This window comes from Myotis yumanensis, unplaced genomic scaffold, assembly GCF_028538775.1.
Source record: "Myotis yumanensis isolate MYYU_CA2020_CCGP unplaced genomic scaffold, mMyoYum1.0.hap1 SCAF_13, whole genome shotgun sequence".
Taxonomy (NCBI): domain Eukaryota; kingdom Metazoa; phylum Chordata; class Mammalia; order Chiroptera; family Vespertilionidae; genus Myotis; species Myotis yumanensis.
This window is the reverse complement of record NW_027223764.1, coordinates 4,964,373-4,987,619: the sequence shown is the minus strand read 5'-3', so window position 1 is coordinate 4,987,619 and position 23,247 is coordinate 4,964,373. Positions and strand designations below refer to the sequence as shown.

The 23,247-nt window shown below is 55.5% G+C and overlaps 1 protein-coding gene across 9 annotated transcripts in view; it reads right to left on the bottom strand.

Annotated features, from left to right (window-relative positions):
- Positions 1-21,706, bottom strand: part of JAKMIP3 (Janus kinase and microtubule interacting protein 3) — a 50,166-nt gene extending 28,460 nt beyond the window's left edge. For 8 of the 9 annotated variants that reach the window (XM_070432115.1, XM_070432117.1, XM_070432121.1 and 5 more), the window contains exons 1-3: positions 21,629-21,706; positions 8,592-8,837; positions 4,846-5,343 (exon numbers count right to left, since the gene is read on the bottom strand). In XM_070432115.1, coding sequence (XP_070288216.1) covers positions 4,846-5,343; positions 8,592-8,726 — 633 coding nt within the window. In that variant the 5' untranslated portion in view covers positions 8,727-8,837; positions 21,629-21,706. Of the gene's footprint in view, positions 1-4,845; positions 5,344-8,591; positions 8,838-21,417; positions 21,443-21,628 lie in introns of those variants that run through there. The other variant, XM_070432116.1, reaches the window with a different exon arrangement.
- Positions 21,707-23,247: the final 1,541 nt, after the last annotated feature.

The window sequence follows — 23,247 nt, the reverse complement described above, 5'->3', positions numbered from 1 at the left end:
CCAAGCTCAAGCAATGCAGTCACAGACGTTGTGATCCTTCCAGAATTACATCAGTGTCTTCTCAGCATCTTCCTCCATTGCAGCAGTAGCTTGGGCAAAGGTCCTCCTCAGGTAACAGGCCTGAAAAGCTGCTATAACTCCTTGATCCACGGTTTGATCAAAGAGGGGGTGTTTGGAGGGAGAAGCACCATGTTGATATTGGATGAAGATCACCAAGAAAAGGAGGATGTCCAGGAGCGTTATCAACCATAAGCAAATCTTGAAAGGTATGTTCTCTACACAGTACTGCTCCTGGTGTAGCAATTCAGGAAGGCGTCTCGGAGGAGGAGCCGGGTCCTCCTTCACTTCTCGTTGCTCCCATAGGAGACCTGCAGTAAAATGCCTGAAGGCCCTGGGTTCTCACTGTGCCCAATCACAAAGGGTTTTGACCTGTAGCCCGTAACATTGCCCCCAAACAATGTCCTTAGGGACCTTGAACCCTGGCATCCACTGGCCTCCTTATGGGTGAAAGTCCTTTCAGGCATCCGTTTCCAGAATCGGGAGGTTTCATCCATATTGAATATTTGCTCAGGGGAGTAACTGTATTCCTCCTCAATCGGGTTATCTAGAGTTTCCAACAATCCTCAGCTGCCTTCACACCAGCATGCGCAGACTCGCCACTCACTCTCACGTTACAGAATGAGTAACGATTCTCGAATCGCTTAAACCACCCAGAACTAGCAGTAAATTCAACACCGTAGTTGGATCCAGCCTGTCCTTTCAACATCGCAAACCTTTTGCTTTGGCCGCGGTCATCATGGTGCGGAGAGGGGTGCACGTTTGCATCTGGTCTTCAGCTCAGGTCACTAGAAGTTTCTCCATGTCTGATATAGGCCCTTCTGGAATCTTGGTTAGTCCCATTGCTTCAATTAAGCAGATCCTTCAATTGCCTCCATCACTTGGTTCTTGTTCATGATCGTAGCTGTGGTGGAATGGGACGCGCCTGACTGGGGAGCAATCACCATCCTGATTTTCCACCTTCGTGTCCTTAATCCCTTTCCTTTTCTTTCCAGGGCCCCCGCCTCACCTCACCACCAAGAACTCCCCCTGCCTCACCCCCTCACTCCTAGTTATAGGAGGTAGAGAGAAAAGGTAGGGCCCGGCTGGCATGGCTCAGTGGTTGAGTGCGACCTATGAACTAGGAAGTAGGTCACAGTTTGATTCCCAGTTGAGGCACAGGCCCAGGCCCAGGTTGCAGGCTCGATCCCCAGTGTGGGGTGTGCAGGAGGCAGCCAATCGATGATTCTCTCTCATCACTGATGTTTCTATCTCTCTCTCCCTCTCCCTTCCTCTCTGAAATCAATAAACATATATTTTTAAGAACATTTTTATTAAATTCATTAGTTAATAAGGGGACAAGTAAATGTTGCAGCCAATTTGAATGAAGATTTGATCTAAAGAGAGCTGGCCACCAGCCTGGCAAAGACCATTCGCAGTGTCTGAGGAAGAGTCATTTGTCCATCTGTGGACAGGAATGGCTGCATTGCTAAAGGCTTCCTCCAGGTAAAGGTCTGTCTCTGCAGAGTCTAGAACAGCCGTGGGCAAACTAAGGCCCGCGGGCCGGATCTGGCCCGTTTGAAATGAATAAAGCTAAAAAAAAAAAGACCGTACCTTTTATGTAATGATGTTTACTTTGAATTTATATTAGTTCACACAAACACTCCATCCATGCTTTTGTTCCGGCCCTCCGGTCCAGTTTAAGAACCCATTGTGGCCCTCGAGTCAAAAAGTTTGCCCACCCCTGGTCTAGATCAAAGATGAAGGTCAAAGATGAAGGTCAAAGGTGAAGGTGCACATGGTGTGAGCTTGGACCGCCCTCAGCATTCTTAGAAAAGGAGACGGAAATCTTCTATTTCTTTTCTTGCTTATTTCAATCTTCCACAGTTTTCCCCTGTAGACTCCACAGTCAGTTTGGGGACTCTCCTTTATTTATCATTTTGACGTTCTTTCCCCACACCGTCCCTGGAATCCACCCTGGCGATGCTGGGTCCCCAGGGCCATTTCTGGCCAAATTTTCACTCCAAGCGGAAGGGAAGGAATGGACTTGTTCCGTGCCTGCCTGGCTCTGATGTTTTCTGTGAGCTCAGCCAGGCCCCCCTCCCCAGCCGAGGTTGTATGGAAGAGTCAGGGGCCAAGAAAGGTCCGGTTACTCTTGAAGAACAAAGCTAGAGAACGCTCCTCCAGAAAGCAAGACGTATTATAAAACAGGAATAATTTAAAAATGAGTCGAAGAGGAGCTGTGATAGAACAAACTAGAAAGCCCACTCATAGAATAATGAGGTGGCCCTATGGATTGGGGGAAAGGTGGTCTTTTTCATAAGGGCTTCTGGGACAGTTGTATATCCATGTGGAAAACGTATAACTGGACCCCCACCTTACAGCACGCGTGCACACACACACATATAACCCAGGCACGGCAAACACCTATACATGAAAGATAAACTTCTAAAAAGATAACACTTCATGGTTCCAGAATAAAAGAATTTCCTAAACAAGACACAATAAGCACCAGCCATACAGGAAAAGATCAACAAATTAGGCCACGTTAGAATGTAAAGTTTTAGATCATAAAATGGCACCACCAAGAACAGAGAAAGCTAACCCAGTGTGAGGAAGGGGCTTGCATTTCCATATACATTTTAGAATCAGCTTCAGGAAAGCTGCTGGGATTGACAGGCGCTGTTTGCTCCTTATATTAATCCGGGGAGAAATGACATCTAACAATGCTGAGCTTCCAATTCATGAACGTGGAATGTCTATTTACTTGTTCAGTTCACCAGTCCATGAACATGGAATCTCTATCTTTGTTTATTCAGCGCACCAATCCATGAACACGGAATGCCTATTTGTTTATTCAGCGCACCAATCCATGAACACGGAATGCCTATTTGTTTATTCAGCTCACTTTTAGTTTCTCTCAGTCGAGTATTGTAGTTTTCAGAGTTCAAGTCTTGCACATCTTTCGTTAAACTTCTAAATATTTTATTCTTTTTTATGCCATCATGAGTGGAATTTTTTAAAATTTAATTTGAATTGTTTGTTACTACTACATAAAAATACAACTGATTTTTGCATATCGATCTTGTGTCCTGAAACCTTGCTGAAGTCATTTAAAAGTTCTTTTGGGGCCCGGCTTGTGTGGTTCAGTGGTTGAGCGTCGACCTATGAACCAAGAAGTTTAGGAACCAAGTTCCATTCCTGGTCAGGGCACATGCCCTGGTTGCAGGCTTGATCCCCAGTGGGAGGCATGCAGGAGGCAGATAATCAATGATTCTCTCTCATCATTGATGTTTCTATTTCTCTTTCCCTCTCTCTTCTTCTCTGAAATCAATATATATGTGTATATACATATATTTTAAAAAGAGGAAGCTAAGGGGAGGATCTAACACCTGGGAGGGGACAGGTCACCACCCCAGTAGTTCTCCCGAGATACTGCCCACACCCATAAAAGGCAGTTCCCTCCATTTGGGTGCCCATTTGTTCCCACGATACCTGGTCAATGTAATTTAGGGAGGCCTGGAGGCCGGGAGGGGGGGAGGCCAGAAGAGGGGCTGAGATGGAGGAATCTGAAAGTGAAAGCTTAAGCATGTTTTTGAGAATTTGGAACAAATACCAGGAGAATCTGCTAGAGCTGCCTCTGGGGCGTCTGTGTCAGGGGTGAGGGACCACAGGGAACTGCTGGCTCTGTGTCAGCCTTCAGTTAAGGAGATGAGGCCACCTGTCTCCTACGAACACTGAAGCCGGTCGATGAATGAAAGGGTGGTGTGGGGCTGGACAGCGGTGCTGACGTGGCACAACACAGGGCTGGGGGGTGGAGCCATGGGGGAGCATGGAAAGGGGACACTGGAAAAGGAAGGTCTGGGGCCCCATGCACACACTGTGGCAGCGTCCTGTCTGCCTCACAGTGCTCAGTTCCCCTCCGGGCCATGGGTCCAGAGGGCTGCAACCCTTCTGGGACGTTCAAGGTGACAGCACCTTTTGGAAAACAGAGCCTCAGGGAAGTAGGGGCAGGTGGCCTGGGTGCAGGGCCAGGCTGTGCCCCATGGAGGGGCATCCAGGGTCCTGGGTGTCACCAGCAGAGCCAACCGGGTCCTGATGAACCGCACACTGGGGCGTGGGGCACGTCTCTAACGCTGACCTCCATTTCCCCAAATCACCAAGGAGGTCCCGGCTCCAAGGGGCGAGGAGAACCGGCACAATCCCTCAGGATTCCCGAATATTCTCCGACTCCCCAGCCCTGGGGCTCTGAGGACACTGACTCCACGGGGTCTGACAGGGGACACGGTCTCTGACCACAGGATGCACAGGTGCCCATGCCTGACCTGCAAGATGGTAACTTCACGCCATCCAGCCTCAGAGCATGCACAGGGCACAGGGACATCAGGATGGCCTCAGGATGCCACCACCCCCTGTCCTCGTGGTCTCACCTCTCTGGACCCAGTGAGCTGGACAGACAGCAGAGGCCGCCCAGTGATGGAAGAAGTGACTGTGCCAGCAGAGCACTAGCTCTGCTTGGCTTGCAGCCCAACCTGCACTCTAAGGAGGGGAGGCTTTCATGACATTGCAGGCATCCTATTCTGGCCCAAATGAGACCCAGGATGTAAAGCTGGTTGGAGAGGGGCAGAGAGAGGACCTCTGCCTGCCAGCTGGCCCTTCTGACCTATCCTCGCATCCACATGTCCCCAGGACCAACAGTGATGGTGTGAGTGCCTGTGCCCAGGAGCAGGACCACCACTGGCCGCCCCTCGTCCCCAGTCCCCCTGCCTTCGCCGCCCCTCCCTTACCCGCCACCTGCAGCCCACGTACCAGCCTGCGGATCTCACGCTCACACTCCTTCTTGATGCGGGAGATCTCTTCCTGGTGCAGGTGGTACACGCTCCGGATCTCCGCGGCCTTGATCTTGTCGGCCTGCATGACCATAGTCAGCGCCTCCTCCACCTGCCGCTTGGCCCCCTTGAGCTCCAAGATCTCCTGCTGCATTTTTACCTTCTCCACCTCGAACCCCTTCTTGGCCTCCTCCTTGGCCTCGGACAGCAGCCCGGTCTTGACCTTTTCGGGGCCGCCGTCGCGCAGGGCATGCAGCAGCGCCTGCAGCCGCTGGTTCTCGTTGTCCTTGATCTTGATGACGCGCAGCAGCTCGGCCTCGTGCTGGCGCAGCAGCGTCTCGCGCACGGCCTGCAGCTCCTTCATCTTCTCCTCGTGCAGCTTGCTCTTCAGCTCCGTGAGCAGGACCGCGTTCTTGTGCTGCTCGTGCTCGCGCACCTGCTTCAGCTCCTGGTTCTTCTCTCTCTCCACCCGGCTGACCTGCAAGACAAGAGCGAGGCTGGGTCGTCCCCGAGCAGCCCCCGTACTGGCCAAAGTCTGGACACTGATTTTACAAAGTTTTGTTTGCAAACTGGGTTGCTGCTTCCATTCGAGAATGTCTCCTTAAAACGCAACTGAGCCCTAGCTGGTCTGGCTCAGTGGATAAAGCATCAGCCTGTGGAGCGAAGGGTCCTGGGTTCGATTCTGGTCCAGGGCACATGCCCTGCTTTCGGGCTCGATCCCCAGTGTGGGGCGTGCAGGAGGCAGCCAATTAATGATTCTCTCTCATCATTGATGTTTCTATCTCTCTCCCTCTTCTTTCCTCTCTGAAATCAATTAAAACATCCTATATAACAAAAGCCTAATATGCTAAGAGTCCGGTCGTCCAGTCGGCCATTCAACCAATCAAAGCGTAATATGCTAATGATATGCTAAGGCCACTCAACTGCTCGCTATGACGTGCACTGACCACCAGGGGGCAGATGCTCTGACCAGTAGATTAGCTTGCTGCTGGGGTCTGGCCAATCGGGACTGAGCGAGAGGGCCGGACACGTGGTCCCTCCCCAGCTGGCCAACCTCCCACGTTCCTCCCCGGCCCCAGTCGTGCACCGGTAGGGTCCCTCGGCCTGGCCTGCACCCTCTCAAAATCTGGGACCCTTCGGGGGATGGAGAGCGAGTTTCAGCCAGATCCCGCAGGCCAGGCCGAGAGATCCCACTGGTGCATGAATTCGTGCACCGGGCCTCTCGTATTAAATAAATAAATAAATGAAATGCCACTGAAACAGGACCAAGTGTCATAGGTGGAGCTGTCTCTGCACCCACAGGTGTCACAAGAGAACTTGGGCTGGAAGGTCAGGTCCGTGGCATCTGTTCTGCAGCTCCGCAGGGACAGGCCGGTGAGGAGGTGAAACTGTCGCCTCTTAAAGGAACCTGTGTGGAGGGTGGGCAGGACATCCTGGGCACAGCATGTGGGAACAGGGGCACTCTTGCCCTTTGCCCAAATAATAGGTGTTGCACTTACCTCCAATGACATTCCTGGCAAATGGGTACACCAAGCTGTCTAGATAACGTCTGATATATAGGCCTTCGGAAAACTCAGATTTTTTACTGAATGTTTTATTTTCATCTAGAACAGTGGTTCTCAACCTTGGCTGCACATTAGAATCACCTGGGAATCTTTTTAAAATCCTGATTTCTGGGCCTCATCCTCCGGAAATTCTGTTTCTTTGTTACTAATGTTGTGGCCCCACCCCATAACAAAGAAACAGAATTTCCGGAGGATGAGGCCCAGAAATCAGGATTTTAAAAAGATTCCCAGGTGATTCTAATGTGCAGCCAAGGTTGAGAACCACTGATCTAGAAGCTGTGGCTGTGGCAAAATGACTCCAGCTCTCCTGCCCCCCCACCTCCTCGCCCGCCCCCCCCGCCCCCCACTACTGGCACGAACTCGGTGCGCAGACTCCATGTGGCATGAAGGGTGGGTGGAATCCAGGCCTGCCTGGGTCTATGTGGGCCAGATGATGGGAGAAGCCCGCCACCCAAGCCACAGCCCTCGCCGCCTCTCTCCAGCTCACAGAGGGTGCCACCTGCTTCCTGCAGGACCCTGAAAAGCAGTCGCCTGACAGACACCTGACACTTAATTGTCCAAACAGACACCCCTCCCTGCCCCCCAGAATTGCAGTGCCATCCATGGATCTGGAGCCCAGCTTGCCTTCCCTCCTAACGGACGACATAACGTCCTCCTTCATGGAAACTTCGTGGGTGGGACTGAGCAGAGAAGGAAAACGGTGTGATGTGCATCGGGTTATGGATGGAGAGTGGAGGAGAAACAAATCCAAAAGAGTTCAAGGTGAGAAGGGGCTTAATCCTGACTCTGATCCAGGCTGTTGGGAGTGACAAGGAGGCCACACTGAGGTCACCCTGCCATCCAGTGCCCTGGGCTTGGTCACAAGAAAGGCCCCTGCTGGAGTCAGTGTCAGACACACACGACAGGCCTGGTGAAGAAATGACACGACACCAAGCACTTCCCTCCCCACCCGGCCAGGCAGCACCCACAGCAGCCACCGTGTGGGCCCTCTGCATTCAGGGACAACTCTGCATGCCAGGCCACCTTGTGTCTGTGCCTCCACCCGTTCCAGCCAGGCAGCCGCCTGGGCCTCCTGGGGACTCTGTGACCTGCTGGCCCAGGGCAGGTGCTGACTCCTGAGCGGCCTCGAGGTCACCCTGACAGCTGCCTGCTGGTACCCGCGCTGTCCCTGGGGCTCCGGGAGCGTGTCCTCCCCAGCACCAATGGCAGCAGGTCCTTTAACTGCCCCCTTTCTACAGAGCAGGGGACCTGAGGTGGTGGGTAAGGGTCCAATAGTAAGGATGCCAGGCTTCGTGGCCCGGGGGTCCCTGCTCAACTCGGCCACAGACAGCATGAACACTGAAATCTGAATTCCATATGCGCCTCACGTGCCACAAAATATCTCTTCCTGGGACTGAACCAGGAAGTCAGGCAACTCAGAGGAGCAACGGGCCCCAAAGAACCTGGTTCCCTCCATGGCCAGGCCTCCTAGGAGACACGTGGGGGAGACTTACAGTCTCCAGTCCACAGCCGAGGACCTTTCAAACCCTCTGGGAGAGAATCCCCCCCCCCCCAGTCCTCTCCCTTCGCAGCCCCCTCCCACAGGCCCGTGAGCGCTTCTTAGCACCTCCTGGGATTGTGCGAGGAGGGGCGAGTCAGGGAGAGAGGAGGGCAGTGTGGGCAGTGGGACGGTGCTGAGTGGACACCACCTCTGACCAGTCTCTCACCCTCCCACCCGGGTCCCCCAGGTCCCTCGTCAGCACAAGCCCAGCCTTCCCTACAGGCTGCAAGGACCCCCAAGGGCTGGGTTTCTGCGTTTGGTCCCCACACCTGGCCCCTAGAGGCCCAGGCCCGGCTGTTGCCTTCAACTAGCTGAGGGCCATGCTGGACCCGGTATATTTGGGTTCAATGCCACTCTGAACACTCCAGGGGAAAAGGACATTGTCCAGGGATGAGGTCCTGGGCTTGTCCTGGCAGCCAGGGCTGTTCCCACGTGGCTGGGGCCGCGGCCTGTGTCCCTCTGCCCCATCCCCAGAGCTTCCTGGAGAGAGGCTCTGGGGAGCCAGGACCAACTGGGCAGGCACTCCTGCAGAGACCTGGCTACATCCCATACCCCTCTCTGGGCTGACCCAGGGGAGCAGGGGAGGGGCAGGGAGGGGGGAGCTGGGTGTGGGGAGCCCACCTTGCTCTTCTCCTGCTGCAGCTCAATCTGGATGTCCGTGAGCTTGGCCCGTAGCTCCTCGTTGGCCGCCTGCAGCGCGGCAAGGACCTCGGCCTTGTCCCCCTTGGCTCGGCTTCCCACGCCCTTCTTGGACATGGTGAGGGCCCGAGGGGCGCCGGGGGCGGGCCGCCTGTCTGGGCTGGGCTGTCCACGCCAAGCTGGGGCAGGTGTGGCCTCGCTGCCTCTCCGCTACATTTTCTCACTCACCTGCAGGGAAAGCACACCTGGGTGAGCAGCCAGCCTCAGGCCTGAGCTCGGGGCTGGTGGAGGCGGGGGGGGGGGGGGGGGGGGGCGGCCGGCCAGCCTCCCACCTGCCCTGAGGGCGCTGGCCTGACTGCAGGCCGGTCCCAGATGGCAAAGGCCGGGGGCCCTCCACAGCACCCCTCACAGGGACCCGTAGGTAAGAACCTTTACTCTCCACCCCTTCAGTTACCTGGCTCCCTGGGGAACTAAGGGAGCATTTCACTGCTGAGCTGTTCAAAGCCCTAGGTCTACTGAGAATATTCTCAAATATGTGACCCTGATCTTGGTTTTGAAGAAGAAAATCCTCGTGTGTCAGCCCTGGTTGTCCCACACCTGGGACCCGACGGCAGAGCCAGAGGTCAGAGGTCAGAGCGGGCACTCTCATCTCCACCCCACCTGACACGTTTTCCGAGCTGATCTCGTTCATACTCAGTCAGCAGCAGGATTATTTACTAATTTCCACGTTACCCATGTATCCTTCCCACAACCCTGCCAGCTCCATTTTCTCTGAACGACTGGGGAAACGGAGGCACAATGTAATAACAACTGCTTAAAAAAAAAAAAAAAGTGTTAGGAACCAGTTTATAAGATGCTAGTTCCCTAAAACACAGGAGTTCCTGTGTAGAGTGATGTCAATGGACACATTGTGATTCTTTTTAAAAAAATACATATTCGCCCTAACCGGTTTGGTTCAGTGGATAAAGCATCGGCCTGCGGACTGAAAGGTCCCAGGTTCAATTCCGGCCAAGGGCATGTACCATGGTTGCAGGCACATCCCCAGTAGGAGGTGTGCAGGAGGCAGCTGATCAATGTTCCTTTCTCATCGATGTTTCTAACTCTCTCTCTCCCTTCCTCTTTGTGAAAAATCAATAAAATATATTTTTTAAAAAAAGAAAAAAATACATATTTTATTGGATTCAGAGAGGAAGGAAGAAGGAGAGAGAGAGATAGAAACATCAATGATGAGAGAGAATCATGGATCGGCTGCCTCCTGCATGCCCCACACTGGGGATCGAGCCCACAACCCAGGCATGTGCCCTGACCAGGAATCGCACCATGACCTCCTGGTTCATAGGTTGACGCCCAACCACTGAACCACACCAGCTGGGCCACATTGTGATTCTTGATTCAGTTGTAAAGAGAAGGCAGCATCCACCCACAGGGCTGGTGGGTGATGAGGACTCGAGCCTTAAACAGGCCTGGTTCTGAAGATGAAGCAAGGACCTGCAGTCCCTCCCTCTCCCCAACCCACCAGGAACGGGGAGCCAGCGGGGCCTCCCACTGGGCCGTGGTCGGGTGCCCACCACACCCAGCACTAAGTGCAGTCCCAGCCGAGCCCCCACCCCCACCCCCATGGCTTCCAGACAAACGCCAGCTTGGCATATGCCACCAAAGAAGCACCCCATTCAGGATGAGCAATGCTGCCCAGAAGGGAGCAGGACAGCGCCCCTCACAGGCAGGAGCCGGGACACAGAGGCACAGAGCATCTCCCTGGGAGAGTCTGCACATGCTCCTCCACCGTCAACTCCCCGGCCGGTATGAATGCATCTAAATATAGAAGTGAGTTCAGCAGGAATGAACCTGTACAGAAAGACCTCAGTCCCCCCCCCGAAAACAGCAAAGCCTCTGAGCATTCACCAAAGCAGCACACACATCGCCCAACCCTGACGGCCTGTGCTCTCCTCACCCGTTTCCTGGTGACCAGGGGAAGCTCAGCTGGGCCCAGGCCGGGTGCAGCTGTGCCGGCTCCGAGGGCTCTATGACTCAGCAAACAGCCTTCACTTTTCAGATGGAATTCACCAGGCTGCGCTGCGACTGCATCCAGGGGAGGGCCGGCCGCGGCTCCGGCTCCAAGCAGAGGCTGTGGCAGGATCGCCAGCTCCCCGGAGCATGAAAGTGCCACACCCTGCAGACGGGCGTCTCAGGAACGCCCAGCTCCTGTCCACCGGGAGGCTGCGTGAACGGCTGCTGGGTGTGGAAGGAAGCCGTCCGCTCAGCCCTCGGGTGAAGGCAGCACCCTAGATGGGGTCCTAGGAGCTGCCCTCCTCTGTGTGCCCCCGAGGGGAAGCCTGACACGGGCAGGTAGCCACATGCTCAGGTGAAAGGATAAGTGAGGACCGCTGACTCCCTGCCCACGCGCTTGCCCGGTGTCCGGCCGCTCCAGAGGACCCCTCAGGCGGGTCCTCTCCTCCTTAGAGAATCCCCCTGGGGTTCGTGCAGCCATGAGGTCAACAGTATGAACGAACCTCCACTTCAGAGTAAATGGCGAGATGACAGGAGAAACTGGTGTCCCCTTAACTCCAAAGAGTGAAAATACACAAACGCACCAGACAAATTGAGGCCAGAGCCTCTCGTGCGATTGGTGAACCCAGGCGCTCGCCCCGTGGACACCCAGCTGAATTCCATAATAAACCCCGAGATGCACAGGGCAACGTGATCAGGGCCTGGGACATCAGGGTCTGTAGGGTTTCCAGCTGGCCCCATTTAATCAGGGAAACAAGACGGGCGGGCAGAGGGCCCGGCCCAGCACAGAAACTGGGCTGCATTTGGTCAGAACAACTGGGGGTCTCCCCATGTGGAAAACCGTGTGAGCCCTCTGAGTGAGGAGCCGGCGTCCCCCTCCCATTTCTAGGGGACGCGAAGCCGTCTGTCCACTGTGCTGGTCTCTCCTTAATCCTGCACCAATATCACACTGTTGGTGGTGCCAGGTCAGAAGTCTTCGTACCTGGTAAGGCTTGTCTCTTCCTCCTTGTTCTTCAAGTTTGGCTTTTTTGACCATTTATGCTTCTCTGTCAGCTTGTCCCGTGCCCTGAAAACTCATAGATTCATGGGGAGAAGACTGACATGTGTGGGGTGTCGGGCCCTCCTGCTTCCTTCCCCATCTGCTCAGGGCTTCCTCGTGTCTCTCAATGAAGTACCGTTTTCTCCAAAAGGTTTTACACAACTTTTGATATATTTACTCGGGTGCCTAATCTGTGTGCTCCGATCACGAATGGTATTTTTGTGTGTCCTTGTTGCCTTTTCCTTACCATAATTAGGGGAAAGCTGCGATGTAGGAAAACCCTTGATTTCTCTATGTTGACCTGTGCCAGCAACTTGCTGAAATCTCCCAGTTCATGTCGACCCTCCCTGGAGAAGGCAGTTTTGTTCCCTCCTTCCCAGTCTTTATGCTTCCTATCTTTCCCCCACGCTGCTGTGCTGGGTAGCGCCTCCAGCACCCCGTTAAGTAGAAGCAATGATAATCAGCATCTTTCTCTCATTACTTTCTTGAAGAGAAATCTTATAGCAGGTTCCCCATCGGGGACCACTTTGCTGCAGGATTTTCATCGATTCCTTTTATCATGAGAGCATTTATCTGTATCCAAATTTGCTAAGTGCACATTTTTTAAAAGTTTGTGAATGGGTGTTGTCATTTATCAAACGCCTTTTCTGGGACGGATAGAAGAACTGTATTGTTCTCTCCTGGTCCCTCCAGAGCCAGCCTGTGCCTGCCCCCACCCCACCCCCACCTCAACCCCAGGGCCACCTGCAACCTAACCTTCGACCTGCTCACCAGTCCTCCTGGTTGGGAGGTTCTGATCACCTCATTTCAAGCCTCAGGCTTGGGAGCCACGCAGAGGTGGCTCCTCACAGTGTCCCTAAAATGTTTCCCCTCCCGAGTGAGCAGAAGCGGACAGGAGGTCCCAGCATGGTGCCGGGTCTTGGTGGAGGCTCCCTGCACCTTCAGCAGGTTTGTCTCCTCCTCCCACCCTGAGGGGCATGACAATGCAAGGATTCTGGGCTCCACACACACTCCGAGGGGCTCACAGCTCACACACACTCAGAGGGGTTCGCAGCTCCGGGTTCCTGCTTCCTTCTCTCACACCCTGACTGCCCGCTCTCCCACCCCCCTCCCCTGTAAATGGAGCTGGAGAGGGTCCAGCTCTGGTGCACCCAGCTCTCCAGGGCTACATGAAGGAGAAAGCTGCTAGGTTGGCCAGCTGGCCAGCAATTCCACTTAACTGTTTAAGCAGCAGCTCTACCCTGATACAAAGAAAGCTAAAAAAAATAATAATAATAAATAAGTCACCTTCCCATTCCCCTCTGGTTCTCCGAGGTGCAGTCCGCTTTCTCCTTGAGGTCTGAACTCCTGTGGGTCAGCAGGGCCAGGACGTGGGGTGGCGGCCGAGGTGCCTGGGAACCGGCTGCAGGGCCCCTGCTCTGAGCCGCAGTTCGACCGCCCACCTGCCTCCGTCCTGAAGCAAACTCGAGGCTTCCACATCCGCCCAGAGGCCACTGCTGCAGCCGAGGACCAGGCCACCTCCGTGCAGTCCTTGAGGGGAGACATCTGGGGGTGCCCTCCTGGCCTGAGGAGGCAGCAGGAGCAGCAGGGCCGGAACCCCCCGGCCTTCCTCCCCAGAGGACCCCTTGATGGTCCCGTGTAGCCATAGTTGCCTCGTGAAACCCACCTTTACTTAGATACACACGGGCCTTGGTGTTCCCAAGGTCCCTCCTGACTTGGACAGGTCGATCATTCCACCTTCATCCTCAATGAAATGGCCTCCCTCCAGGAGGAATACGATTTGGGGGCAAATCTCAGCTCATATCGAAGACTTCAAATGCACACTCCTACATGTGGGACAACGTCTCCTGCAGGCAGGGCAGACACCGGGGAAGATGCTTCATCGTGAGGACGGGAGACCTCCCCGCTCTGTTTCATGGGACCTGGGCAGTGCCCGGGACCCTGCAGAGGAAAGCTCACCTGGAAGCTCAGGTGTTTGAACTCAGCATCCTGCAGGCTCCCCCGGCCGGGAAGAGCCCTGATCAAGGTCCTCTCCTTGGACATCATTCGAGCTCCTGGCACCGTGAGCCCCAGTGCATAGTGTGTACACGGCACCATTGTGCCCAGCGCTCATTAGCACATTTAACCCAAAGCCCCTGCAAAGAATACGCCGCATTCATGCTGGGCAGAGCGAGGTGGGCAGTTGTCCCAGGCTAGAACGGAGATAACGTCCCTTTCATGGGGGTAAAAACATAGGACACAGCTGCCCTTGTCCCAGCCCAGGGGCCCTACAGGCCTGCTGTTCGAGAGAGAGGAAGAGACAAGTGCCTATGAGGGGACAGAAAGCTCAACAGGCTCAGGCTGGGCATCTCATTGGTTAGATCGTCATCCTGATTACAGGTTCGATCTCTGATCATGGCACATACAAGAATCAACCAATGAATGCATGTGTAAGTGAAACAAAACAATGTTTCTCTCTCTCTCTCTCTCTCTCTCTCTCTCTCTCCCTCTCTCCCTCTCCCTCTCTCAAACCAATTTTTTTATTGATTTTTTTGAGAGAGAGAGAAAGAGAGGAAGGGAGAGGGATAGAAACATCAACAATAGAGAAACATCATTGATCAGCTGCCTCCTACACACCCCCTACTAGGATTGTGCCCACAACCCAGGCATGTGCCCTGACTGGGGATCACACTAGCGACCTCTTGGTTCCTGGGTCGATGCTCAATCACTGAGCCACACCGGCTGGGCGCAAATCAATTATTTTTAAAAAATATACTCCACAGAACACACACAGCAGTCATCAGGGTAATTGCCATCTTGCTGTGCCTGGGGCCGGGCACCTGTCTGAATGCCCTGTGCCTGGTCTCACTCAGACCTGACACCTCCAGCGAGGCAGTGTCAGTCAGGAGGGCAGTGGACGCACCGTCAGACACGCAGAGGATGGGTGGTGGGCCCCCCACAGCCCCAGTTCCCCTCGAGGGCCCAGGAAAGGCCAGCCGGGTCAGCAAGGAGGTCCTGAGCACTACCCCCTTCGCTGGGCAGCACTGGCCCTGCCGAGCTGGGCGAGGTCTGTCCCTGAACATCCTGCAAAGCCTGGGGTCCTGGGTGCACCGCTTCTGAGACAGCACCGGGCCCCCTTCACCCCAACAGCCAGGAGGGAGCGGTCGCTTTCCCACAGGCAGGGCACAGGGCCTGCACCGCGTGCCCAAGGCTCCGTTCACCCTCTGCTCTCTGTCACCGTGCAGGCCGCAGCCTTCAGACCAGCACTGCCCGCTCCCCTTGAGCACGCTGAGTGGGCCTGTGGCAAATGCTCCGAACGCCCCAGCCACCCGCACCTGTGCCAGGTGGGGCAGACCTGCCAACGCTCAGGCTCTGGCCGGTGGTGGTGCCAAGCACAGCCCCGGATCCCATTTGCATAAAGGCTTTCGCTTCTTGCTACAAAGTACAGTGTTATATCCCGAATCCAAGAGAGTCCGTTGCGGAAGAGGGGCAGCCACGGCATTTATCTGACATCGGGAGACCCCGAGTAGACCTGAAGAGACCACAACTTAGGAAGCATGGGTCAGAGCTACACGCGGAAGGTTCTCTCATAGGTGTCCACGAGGTCACCAGACAGTGGTCCTGCCTGGGCCACACCCCCTCCACCGGCCCCTCCCTCCACTCCTTCCAGCTCAGCCAGGTCTCTCCTCCCACGAGGAAGCCTTCAGGAGCCCAGAACCTGTACCCAGCCCCTCCATGATGTCCTTGTGGCCTCAGGCTGCAGAGCCACCTGCCCAGCGAGGCCACAGGCTCCCGGGACGAGGCCCTGGCCAGACACAGGTGGCATAAGGTAGGCACAGACTCTCCCCAAGTCAGAGAGTTTTCAGCCACTGTAAAGCCCTGGAGTCGGCTGGTCCCGGGCAGCCATCCAAAACATCTGCTCTCGAGCTGGCATTGGTGCTGACCAGCCTCGGGGGCACTGGCATGGCCTCAACCCCAGTTGGGTCCTCTGAGAGCCACACCCACAGAGAGAAGCAAGCCCAGGCGACAGGCCAGGAGGAAAGCAGTCAGTGAAACCTCCTTGGGACCTTGTCTCTGCTTTTGAAGAACAGGCCTCTGTCCTCTCCCCGCTTTTTGCACACTCACCTCTCCGCCATCCCTGGGACAGAGAGCACCAGCAGGCATGGCCGGTCAGCGTGTGGGGGCAGAGCCTGGGAGGTGCGCTAGGACCCACCCAAGCTCCGTGGAGGCCCCGGGTCAGGAAGAATGTGCGTCCCCAGCTCCTCCCAGAGTGCCATCAGCCCCTTGCCCGTTACGAGGACTATCTGGGGACTGTCCTGGGGGTGGTCAGGGCAGCAGACATTGTGTTTCTCTGTGCACAATCAGGGGAGGAGGCAATGGCCCCAGTCGTGATGAACCGAGTCAGAGGCGGACAAAGACAAGCGGCAGGGATGTTAGAAACCACCTGCTGGGGACGCCTCCCACGCAGGCCTGGCCACCTGTTAGAAACGCTCTGCTGGGGTCGCCTCCAACTGGTAGTAGCCTCGTTTTCCCCAGGAGAAACCTGGCTCAGAGGGGACATGAGTAGCCCAGGCCCCACTGTCCAGCAGGACAAGGCCACACTGGACCCTGAATTCCCAACTCCCCAGCCAGACTTCTGGGAAGACAGGCACTAGCTGACCACAAGCCAGCGATGCTGGTCAAAGACCTGCTGGCAAGGGCACCACCAGTCCCCAGCCGGTCCCCAGCCGGTCCCCAGTCACAGCAAACTCGGGCTCGAATTATGTGCATGTGCCGTGGACAGTGAAAGGAACAGAGGTGGTGGCGATTCCACCAGCAGATATTTGAACAAGACTTGAGGGGAGAAAGGGTGGGGAAGGGCTGGGATGAGAAGGGCAATGATGGGATCCCTCCACAGGGGTCTGGTGAGTCAGCTGGACCACAGAAGGTTGCAGATCCTGCTGGGACAGAGGATGAGGGAGCCGCTCATTAGCCTCCCACCAACCAAGTTCCCAAGTTCACAGAGAATTTTAAAATGGAAAAAAAAAAAGAGTAAAGTGAGATCAGGCTTTAATTAAAACTTTGGTTCATGGCAATTCACGTGGCGCCAGGGAGGGCTGGTGGCGGGCTGGAGGCACCCGCTCTGGCCCCACAGTGGGTCAGCTTTCGGATGACCAGCGCTCTCCGTGGTCCTCACCTATTCTGATTTCATCGCCGCGTACAGGCTTTTTGGCAAAGCCAGCTTTGCTTTAATTTCTTCCCCAATGTTGACTGAAAAACGACATTGAATTTAAATTGATTCATACCATTTCTCAAACCAGTTGTTCTGAGGGTTATTATCGAGACAAGCTGCCTGGCCCATGTGGCTCAGTGTTGAGCATCGACCTATGAACCAGGAGGTCATAGATTGATTCCTGGTCAGGGCACTTGTCCAGGTTTTGGGCTCCATCCCTAGTAGGGGGTGTGCAGGAGGCAGCTGATCAATGATTCTCTCATCATTGATGTTTCTATCTCTCTCTCCCTCTCCCTTCCTCTCTGAAATCAATTTTAAAAAAAGACAAGCTGCTGTAATCGGTTTGGCTCAGTGGATAGAGCATCCGCCTGCAGACTGAAGGGTCCCAGGTTCGATTCCAGTCAAGGGCATGTACCTTGGTTGGGGGCACATCCCCCAGTAGGGGGTGTGCAGGAGGCAGCTGATCAATGTTTCTAACTCTCTATCCCTCTCCCTTCCTCTCTGTAAAAAAATCAATAAAATATATTTTTTTAAAAGACGAGCTCCCACAAGCCACATGGTGTCTAAGAGGAACACGGTGTCACTCCGCACGACATTGTAGGGGACATTTTTGTCACGAATGAACCACGCCCATTGGAGAAAGAATTTTCTTTCAACCTCCCAGTTAAGAGTCCAGCTTTTAGAATCGCTGCTCTGGCTCCTGGAGAAATAAACATAGTAGACACAGGCGTCCTCAGAAATCTGCCCTAATGAGCCCCCAAAGCAGCCAGCAGCATCTGGTGCACCCAGAGGAGCCAGCTGCCTTCCTTGGGCACATGTGGGAGCCCAGCACCCTCCCCGCCCAAGCCCTGGGAGCCAAGAGAAGCCAGCGTAGTGAAGAGCAGCCACCCCCATTCCTGCTGAATGGCCTTTGGGTGCTGTCCATGGTGCTGCCCCCACATTGATTCTATTCCTGATTTCAGATCCCAGACCAGCCTTCCACTGGACCCAGGTGGTGGCCCCACCTTACTCTACACTGCCAGCAAGCCCTGCTCTCCCTGAAATCAGAATAGGTGAGGACCACGGAGAGCGCTGGTCATCCGAAAGCTGACCCACTGTGGGGCCAGAGCGGGTGCCACCAGCCCGCCACCAGCCCTCCCTGACTCATAACCTAGCTTAGGGCACCAGTCATGCGATGACTGGTCCGTCTGTTGGGCTGTCTGTGGTGGCTCTGGTCTAGACTCCTGCAGACCCCACCTGCCCCAACCCCACCTGCCAGCACCTCACCCACCCCCATATCTGCCAACTAGCCCCTAACCTCTGACAGGTCCTGCAATGTTGGTCTGCACCCCTGCAGGTGAGTGGAACAAGGGAAAAGCTGGGAGCTGGGTTTAAAGTGTCCCCAACTAGGTGCCCCAGCTGCCACGCAGGAGCAAACGTGACTCTCTCTGGAGAAGGCCTTATTCATCGAGGTCCCCGAGGAACGCCACCAACGTTCAAGGCCTGTGACTGACATGCTCCCTCCCACAGCTGGCATGCAAGCCCCAGACCCGTGCTTGTGGGCGCTCCCGAGAGAAGTGCTTGGGGCAGCCCAGAGGGCCCTGTTCTCCTGCTATGATCTGGATTGTCCGCGACTTCTGCACCAGGGACCCCAACCCAGAAAACCTCTGACTAGAAACTGCAAGCTGGCAGAATCCCTGTTTAGGTTGCAAAAGATGCCATACAAAGGCTTTATACAATGTAGCGCAGATGCAGGAGAAGAAAACCACACGCCTGGGACTCCCTGAACGGCAGAGGCCAAGCGTGCAGCCACACTAAGAAAGAAATGATCCCAAAGCCTGTCGGTGAGAAGGGCTGTTTGCAGGACGAGCCAAATGAAGCTGGTGTGAGTGGCTCTTCGAGTTCTGGTTTGGTTAACATTTCTAATGTCGTAATGCCCAACGCGAGGAACCATCAGACCAGAGAGAAGAAGGCAGCCCGACAGCTGGTCATGTTGGCCTTGAACAAGGCCCTTCCCCTCTCCCACCAGTTCTCCCCTCAGGCTGATACCGACGTACCTTAACATGGGTGGGGAAATCAGAGCAGTGCCCAGCAGAGAGCAGGTGCCATGAAATGGGTGACTTTCTGCCCGCCTGGTGTGGCTCAGTGGCTGAGCCAGGAGGCCATGATTCAATTCCCGGACAGGGCACATGCCTGGTTGCAGGCTCCATCCCCAGTAGTGGGCATGCAGGAGGCACCAATCAATGATTCTATTTCATCGATGTTTCTACCCCTCTCTCCCTCTCCCTTCCTCTCTCTGAAATCAATAAAAACATTTTTTTTTTTTTAAAAAGAAATGGGTGACTTTTTATCACCACTCTCTCTCATCTTTTCTTTTTTTATAACTGTTAATTGTTATGCACTGTTCACAATATCCTAGATCTTGCAAATATCCTGAAAGCAAACTTGTACTGAGCTGGGCCTGGAACTTGTTGACCATGATGCCACCAACTGCCTCCAGGGACGGTAGCCCCTGTGTGGCTCCCGGAGTGCCAGGCCTGGGAGAGGATGGTTGCAGGGTGGTGCTGTGGCTCTGGGCACCTGAACTGCATCAACCACCAACCATCTGTCTGCTGCCTCTCTCCCCTTCTGTGCCTGGTTCCCAGCAGGTGGCATCAGTATGGATGATAAATGCCAGTCATGTCTCAACACAAAGTCCTGAAACAATAAACGTGTACAAGATGCAGCAGTTTGCCTGGAAATCTGATTTTAAATAGAAATTAAGGCCCTGGCCGAGTAGCTATATTGGTTAGAGCGCTGGCCTGTTAACACCAAGTTGGCGAGTTCGATCCCCAGTCGGGGCGCACACAGGAATCAACAAATAAATGCAAAAACAAGCAAAGCAACAAATCGATGCTTCTCTCTCTCTTTCTCTAAAATCAATCAACAAAAAAAATTTTTTCTTAATGAAATTACAGCTCTACCAGCCCCCAACTGAAACGCACTAGGACAAAAATTCCTTTTTTCCAAACCATATGAATTTTGGGAGAAAGTGGACCTGTCCAGGTCAGGCGTGAGATGCAGGCTGTTTACTCTCTTCCCGGTTAGCGGCCAGGACCCCAAGTAGGTGCCGTGTTCTGTACAGACACAGAGCAGCCCCATCCCAGACCGCCGGCGGGCCGGGCGGGCTCTTCCTCCAGAGCCATCACCTGCCTCACGTGTTCTGTGGACAAATCCTGGAAACACTCTAGGAGGGAAGTTCGGTTCCGTACAGCGAGGCTCTTGGGGAGGTTGGCAGGGCTCTGCATCCTCAGGGCTCCGCGTCCTCACCATTAATGTGGGGAGGAAATATTGCAGGCCCTTGCCAAAGCGAGTGTTAATTCATGGGCACAAATCAGCTTTCAGAAAAACAGCCCAAGGGCTGGGCGGGTCCTGTGCTCCCACTCTCCATCCTAAGCCCCTGCAGACGCACGGCCTGGTCCCTGTGCTCCTCCCTCCCCTCCCCCCCAACCTCCCCAGGCCGCCTCAGCGGGACCCCCAGGGCTGAGCAGCAGCTGCCCCTGGTGCAGCCCAGGCAAGGGGGCACTTCCTCAAGTCAGAGCCTGGATGTGCCGGCACCACCCACCACCGTCACCACCACCACCGTGGTCCTTGGATTGCGGGCGGCATGCAACAGCCGGAACCTTTCGGGCTTCCCTCACAGCAGGAAGGGAGTGTAGGATCAGAAGCCCACAGGCAGAGCAGGAAGGAATTGCTAAAACCCCGGCCCCTCCCCAGAGGCCTGGGCAAAGGCACAGCAGGCAGGCTTTCGCTGGGAAAGCTGACCCCAATCGAACCCTCCTTCTGCGGCTTCCAGTGGAAGTCAGCATCCGACAGCCACTCTGCCACCCCGGAAACCGGAACACGCGAGATTACAAAACTGGACACCAAAATAGAAAAATAAAATCCCCGCAGGGGCCGCGCCTTCCTGAGCGCGGCTCAGCCGGCGACACAGAAACGCCCGGGTTTGCGGCCTCCAGGGCCAGGTGCGAGCACCTGCGCCACCTGGGCCGCGTCCCCACTGGGCCTGTGCGCCCACGGCCGCACAGGGGTTCCCGGGAAAGGGCGTGGGGGAGACGGGGCCAAGGGGGCCTGGAGAGGCTGAGACACCCCCGCCCCCAGACGCCCCGGCAGGCAAGACGCACCCTACGCCTCCGGGCCAGCCAGGACCACCCCCAGGCCACCTCCGCGCCACCCCTGGGCATCTCCTGGCCCAACCCTGGCCCACCTCCTGGCCACTCCTGGGCATCTCCGGGCCACCCCAAGCCATCCCGCAGCGCAGAGCTCCGGAGCCCCTGGGCGCATGGTGCCAGGCGTGGGAAGCGCAGAGGCCCGCCCAGATTGCGGCGGCGCGCGGGACCGGGGATCTGGGACCGGGGACCGGGGTGGCTGGTGGCTGCTCACCGAGGCTCCCCGCGGGCGGGCGGCGGCGTCTGAAGGTCCCGCTCGGCCATTGCAGTGGCGCTGCAGCGGGCGGGGGGCGCGCGTCACCGCGGGCGGGCGCCCCAAACCTAGGCCCTCCCCCGACACTCCCTGCCGCCCGGCTGCGCGGCTCCGCGACACCCCAACCCCACCTCTTCCTTTGCTGCTCATCGTATTCTTTCAAGAGCACGTTTGCGGTCTTAGAATCGGAGAGCGCCGTTGCTGAAAATAACCTGGCTGCTGCGCGGAGCGCGGAGGGCGGGGAGAGCAAGGCAGCCGGGCAGTGCCCACACCGAATGGCACCCAGAGCCGCCGGCGCGGGTTACCAGGGATGAACTCTCGCTCTTGGTAAGAATTACTCACCCAGTTTCACGCTGGATGTCGGCAGCTCTGAAGCAGCCCCTGAGAGCTGCACGTGTGTGTTCCAACCATTAACTCTTGGCTTCCTGTCTCCAAACGCTGCCGTCCACCGCCCTGGGGAAGAGAAATGCTTCGGCAGACGTGCGTGGAGCAAATCACAGGGCTGCTCCGGAATCAGATCCAGGAATCCACCTTTGAGCCCCGGCCTCTGGCGGGGACCCCAGCCCACCACTGCTGGGTGCTCCAGGTCTGGGCGTACATCTGTAAAATGGGGAGAAACCCACCCCACCTCCGAGCGCTGCGGAAGAGTTCAATGAGTTAATTTAATAAATGTGGCACCAGGAAGGGTCCCCGTGGTTTTATGGAAACCTATAGACAGGGTAAAATGTCCCCTCGTGGAATGCATTGTTCCCTGGAAACCAAGACTTATGACCCGGCCGATCCCAAAGTTCTGGGCACAGAGAGGAAATAGCCCTGCAAGCAGCCCCTGCAGTGTGACAGTGAGGGGCGCCTCCTCCACTGTTATCCCCTGCTCCTGGACCAGGGCCTTCTGGCCACAGGAAAAGCAGTACCATTTATTGATTGCTGGTTAAGAAGGTGTCCGATCGCACAGAAATAGCCTCAACTGGCACCCTGGGTACCTTTTTTTTTAAATTGATTTCAGAGAAAAGGGGAGAGAGAGAGATAGAAACATCAATGATGAGAGAGAATCATTCATTGATCGGCTGCCTCCTGCACGCCCCCAACTGGGGATCAAGCCCACAACCAGGGCACGTGCCCTTGACTGGAATTGAACCTGGGACCTTTCAGTCCACAGGCCGATGCTCTATGCACTGAGCCAAACCGGCCAAAGCACCCTGGGCACCTTTAAATAGTCCACCAGTCTTTCCCTGCCCTCAAGAATGGACGCAGGGTAGAGTTGTAAATCCCACGGCATCTATGGTTCCTTGGTCCGAGGTGGCCGTGGTGGGTTAATGTAAAGTGAAGACACGCTCAGTGAGTCTCCGATGGGGCTCCTGGTGGAAGCCAGTGGACAAGGAAGGAAAGCCCCAGCTAGGAAGAGCGTCTACTCCAGGGGTGGGCAAACTTTTTGACTCGAGGGCCACAATGGGTTCTTAAACTGGACCGGAGGGCCGGAACAAAAGCATGGCTGGAGTGTTTGTGTGAACTAATATAAATTCAAAGTAAACATCATTACATAAAAGGGTACGGTTTTTTTTTTTTTAGTTTTACTCATTTCAAACGGGCCGGATCCAGCCTGCAGGCCGTAGTTTGCCCACGGCTGGTCTACTCCAATGATGTCTGGGGGGATCAATTTGCTACCACATGGCCGGCTGGTCCCCAGGGTGCAGTACCACAGTGCAGTCCCACGTTGGTCTCAGCTGCGGAGAGACTCGGCAGTGGCAGTAGGGAGATCAGTGCTGTCAGAGATGACACGCAATCTCCACCCACTTTCCACGCTGCCATCCGCCACTTCCGTGAGCTTTCCGTGCAAAGGCCCGAATGGCCAGAGAAGGTGGCTGGCGGCCCCTGCAGCCTGGGCACCTTCTGCCCAGACTGTCAAGGCCTCCGCAGGGGGGGCACTTGGCGAGTGTGCACACAGAACAAACATTTTCATACCT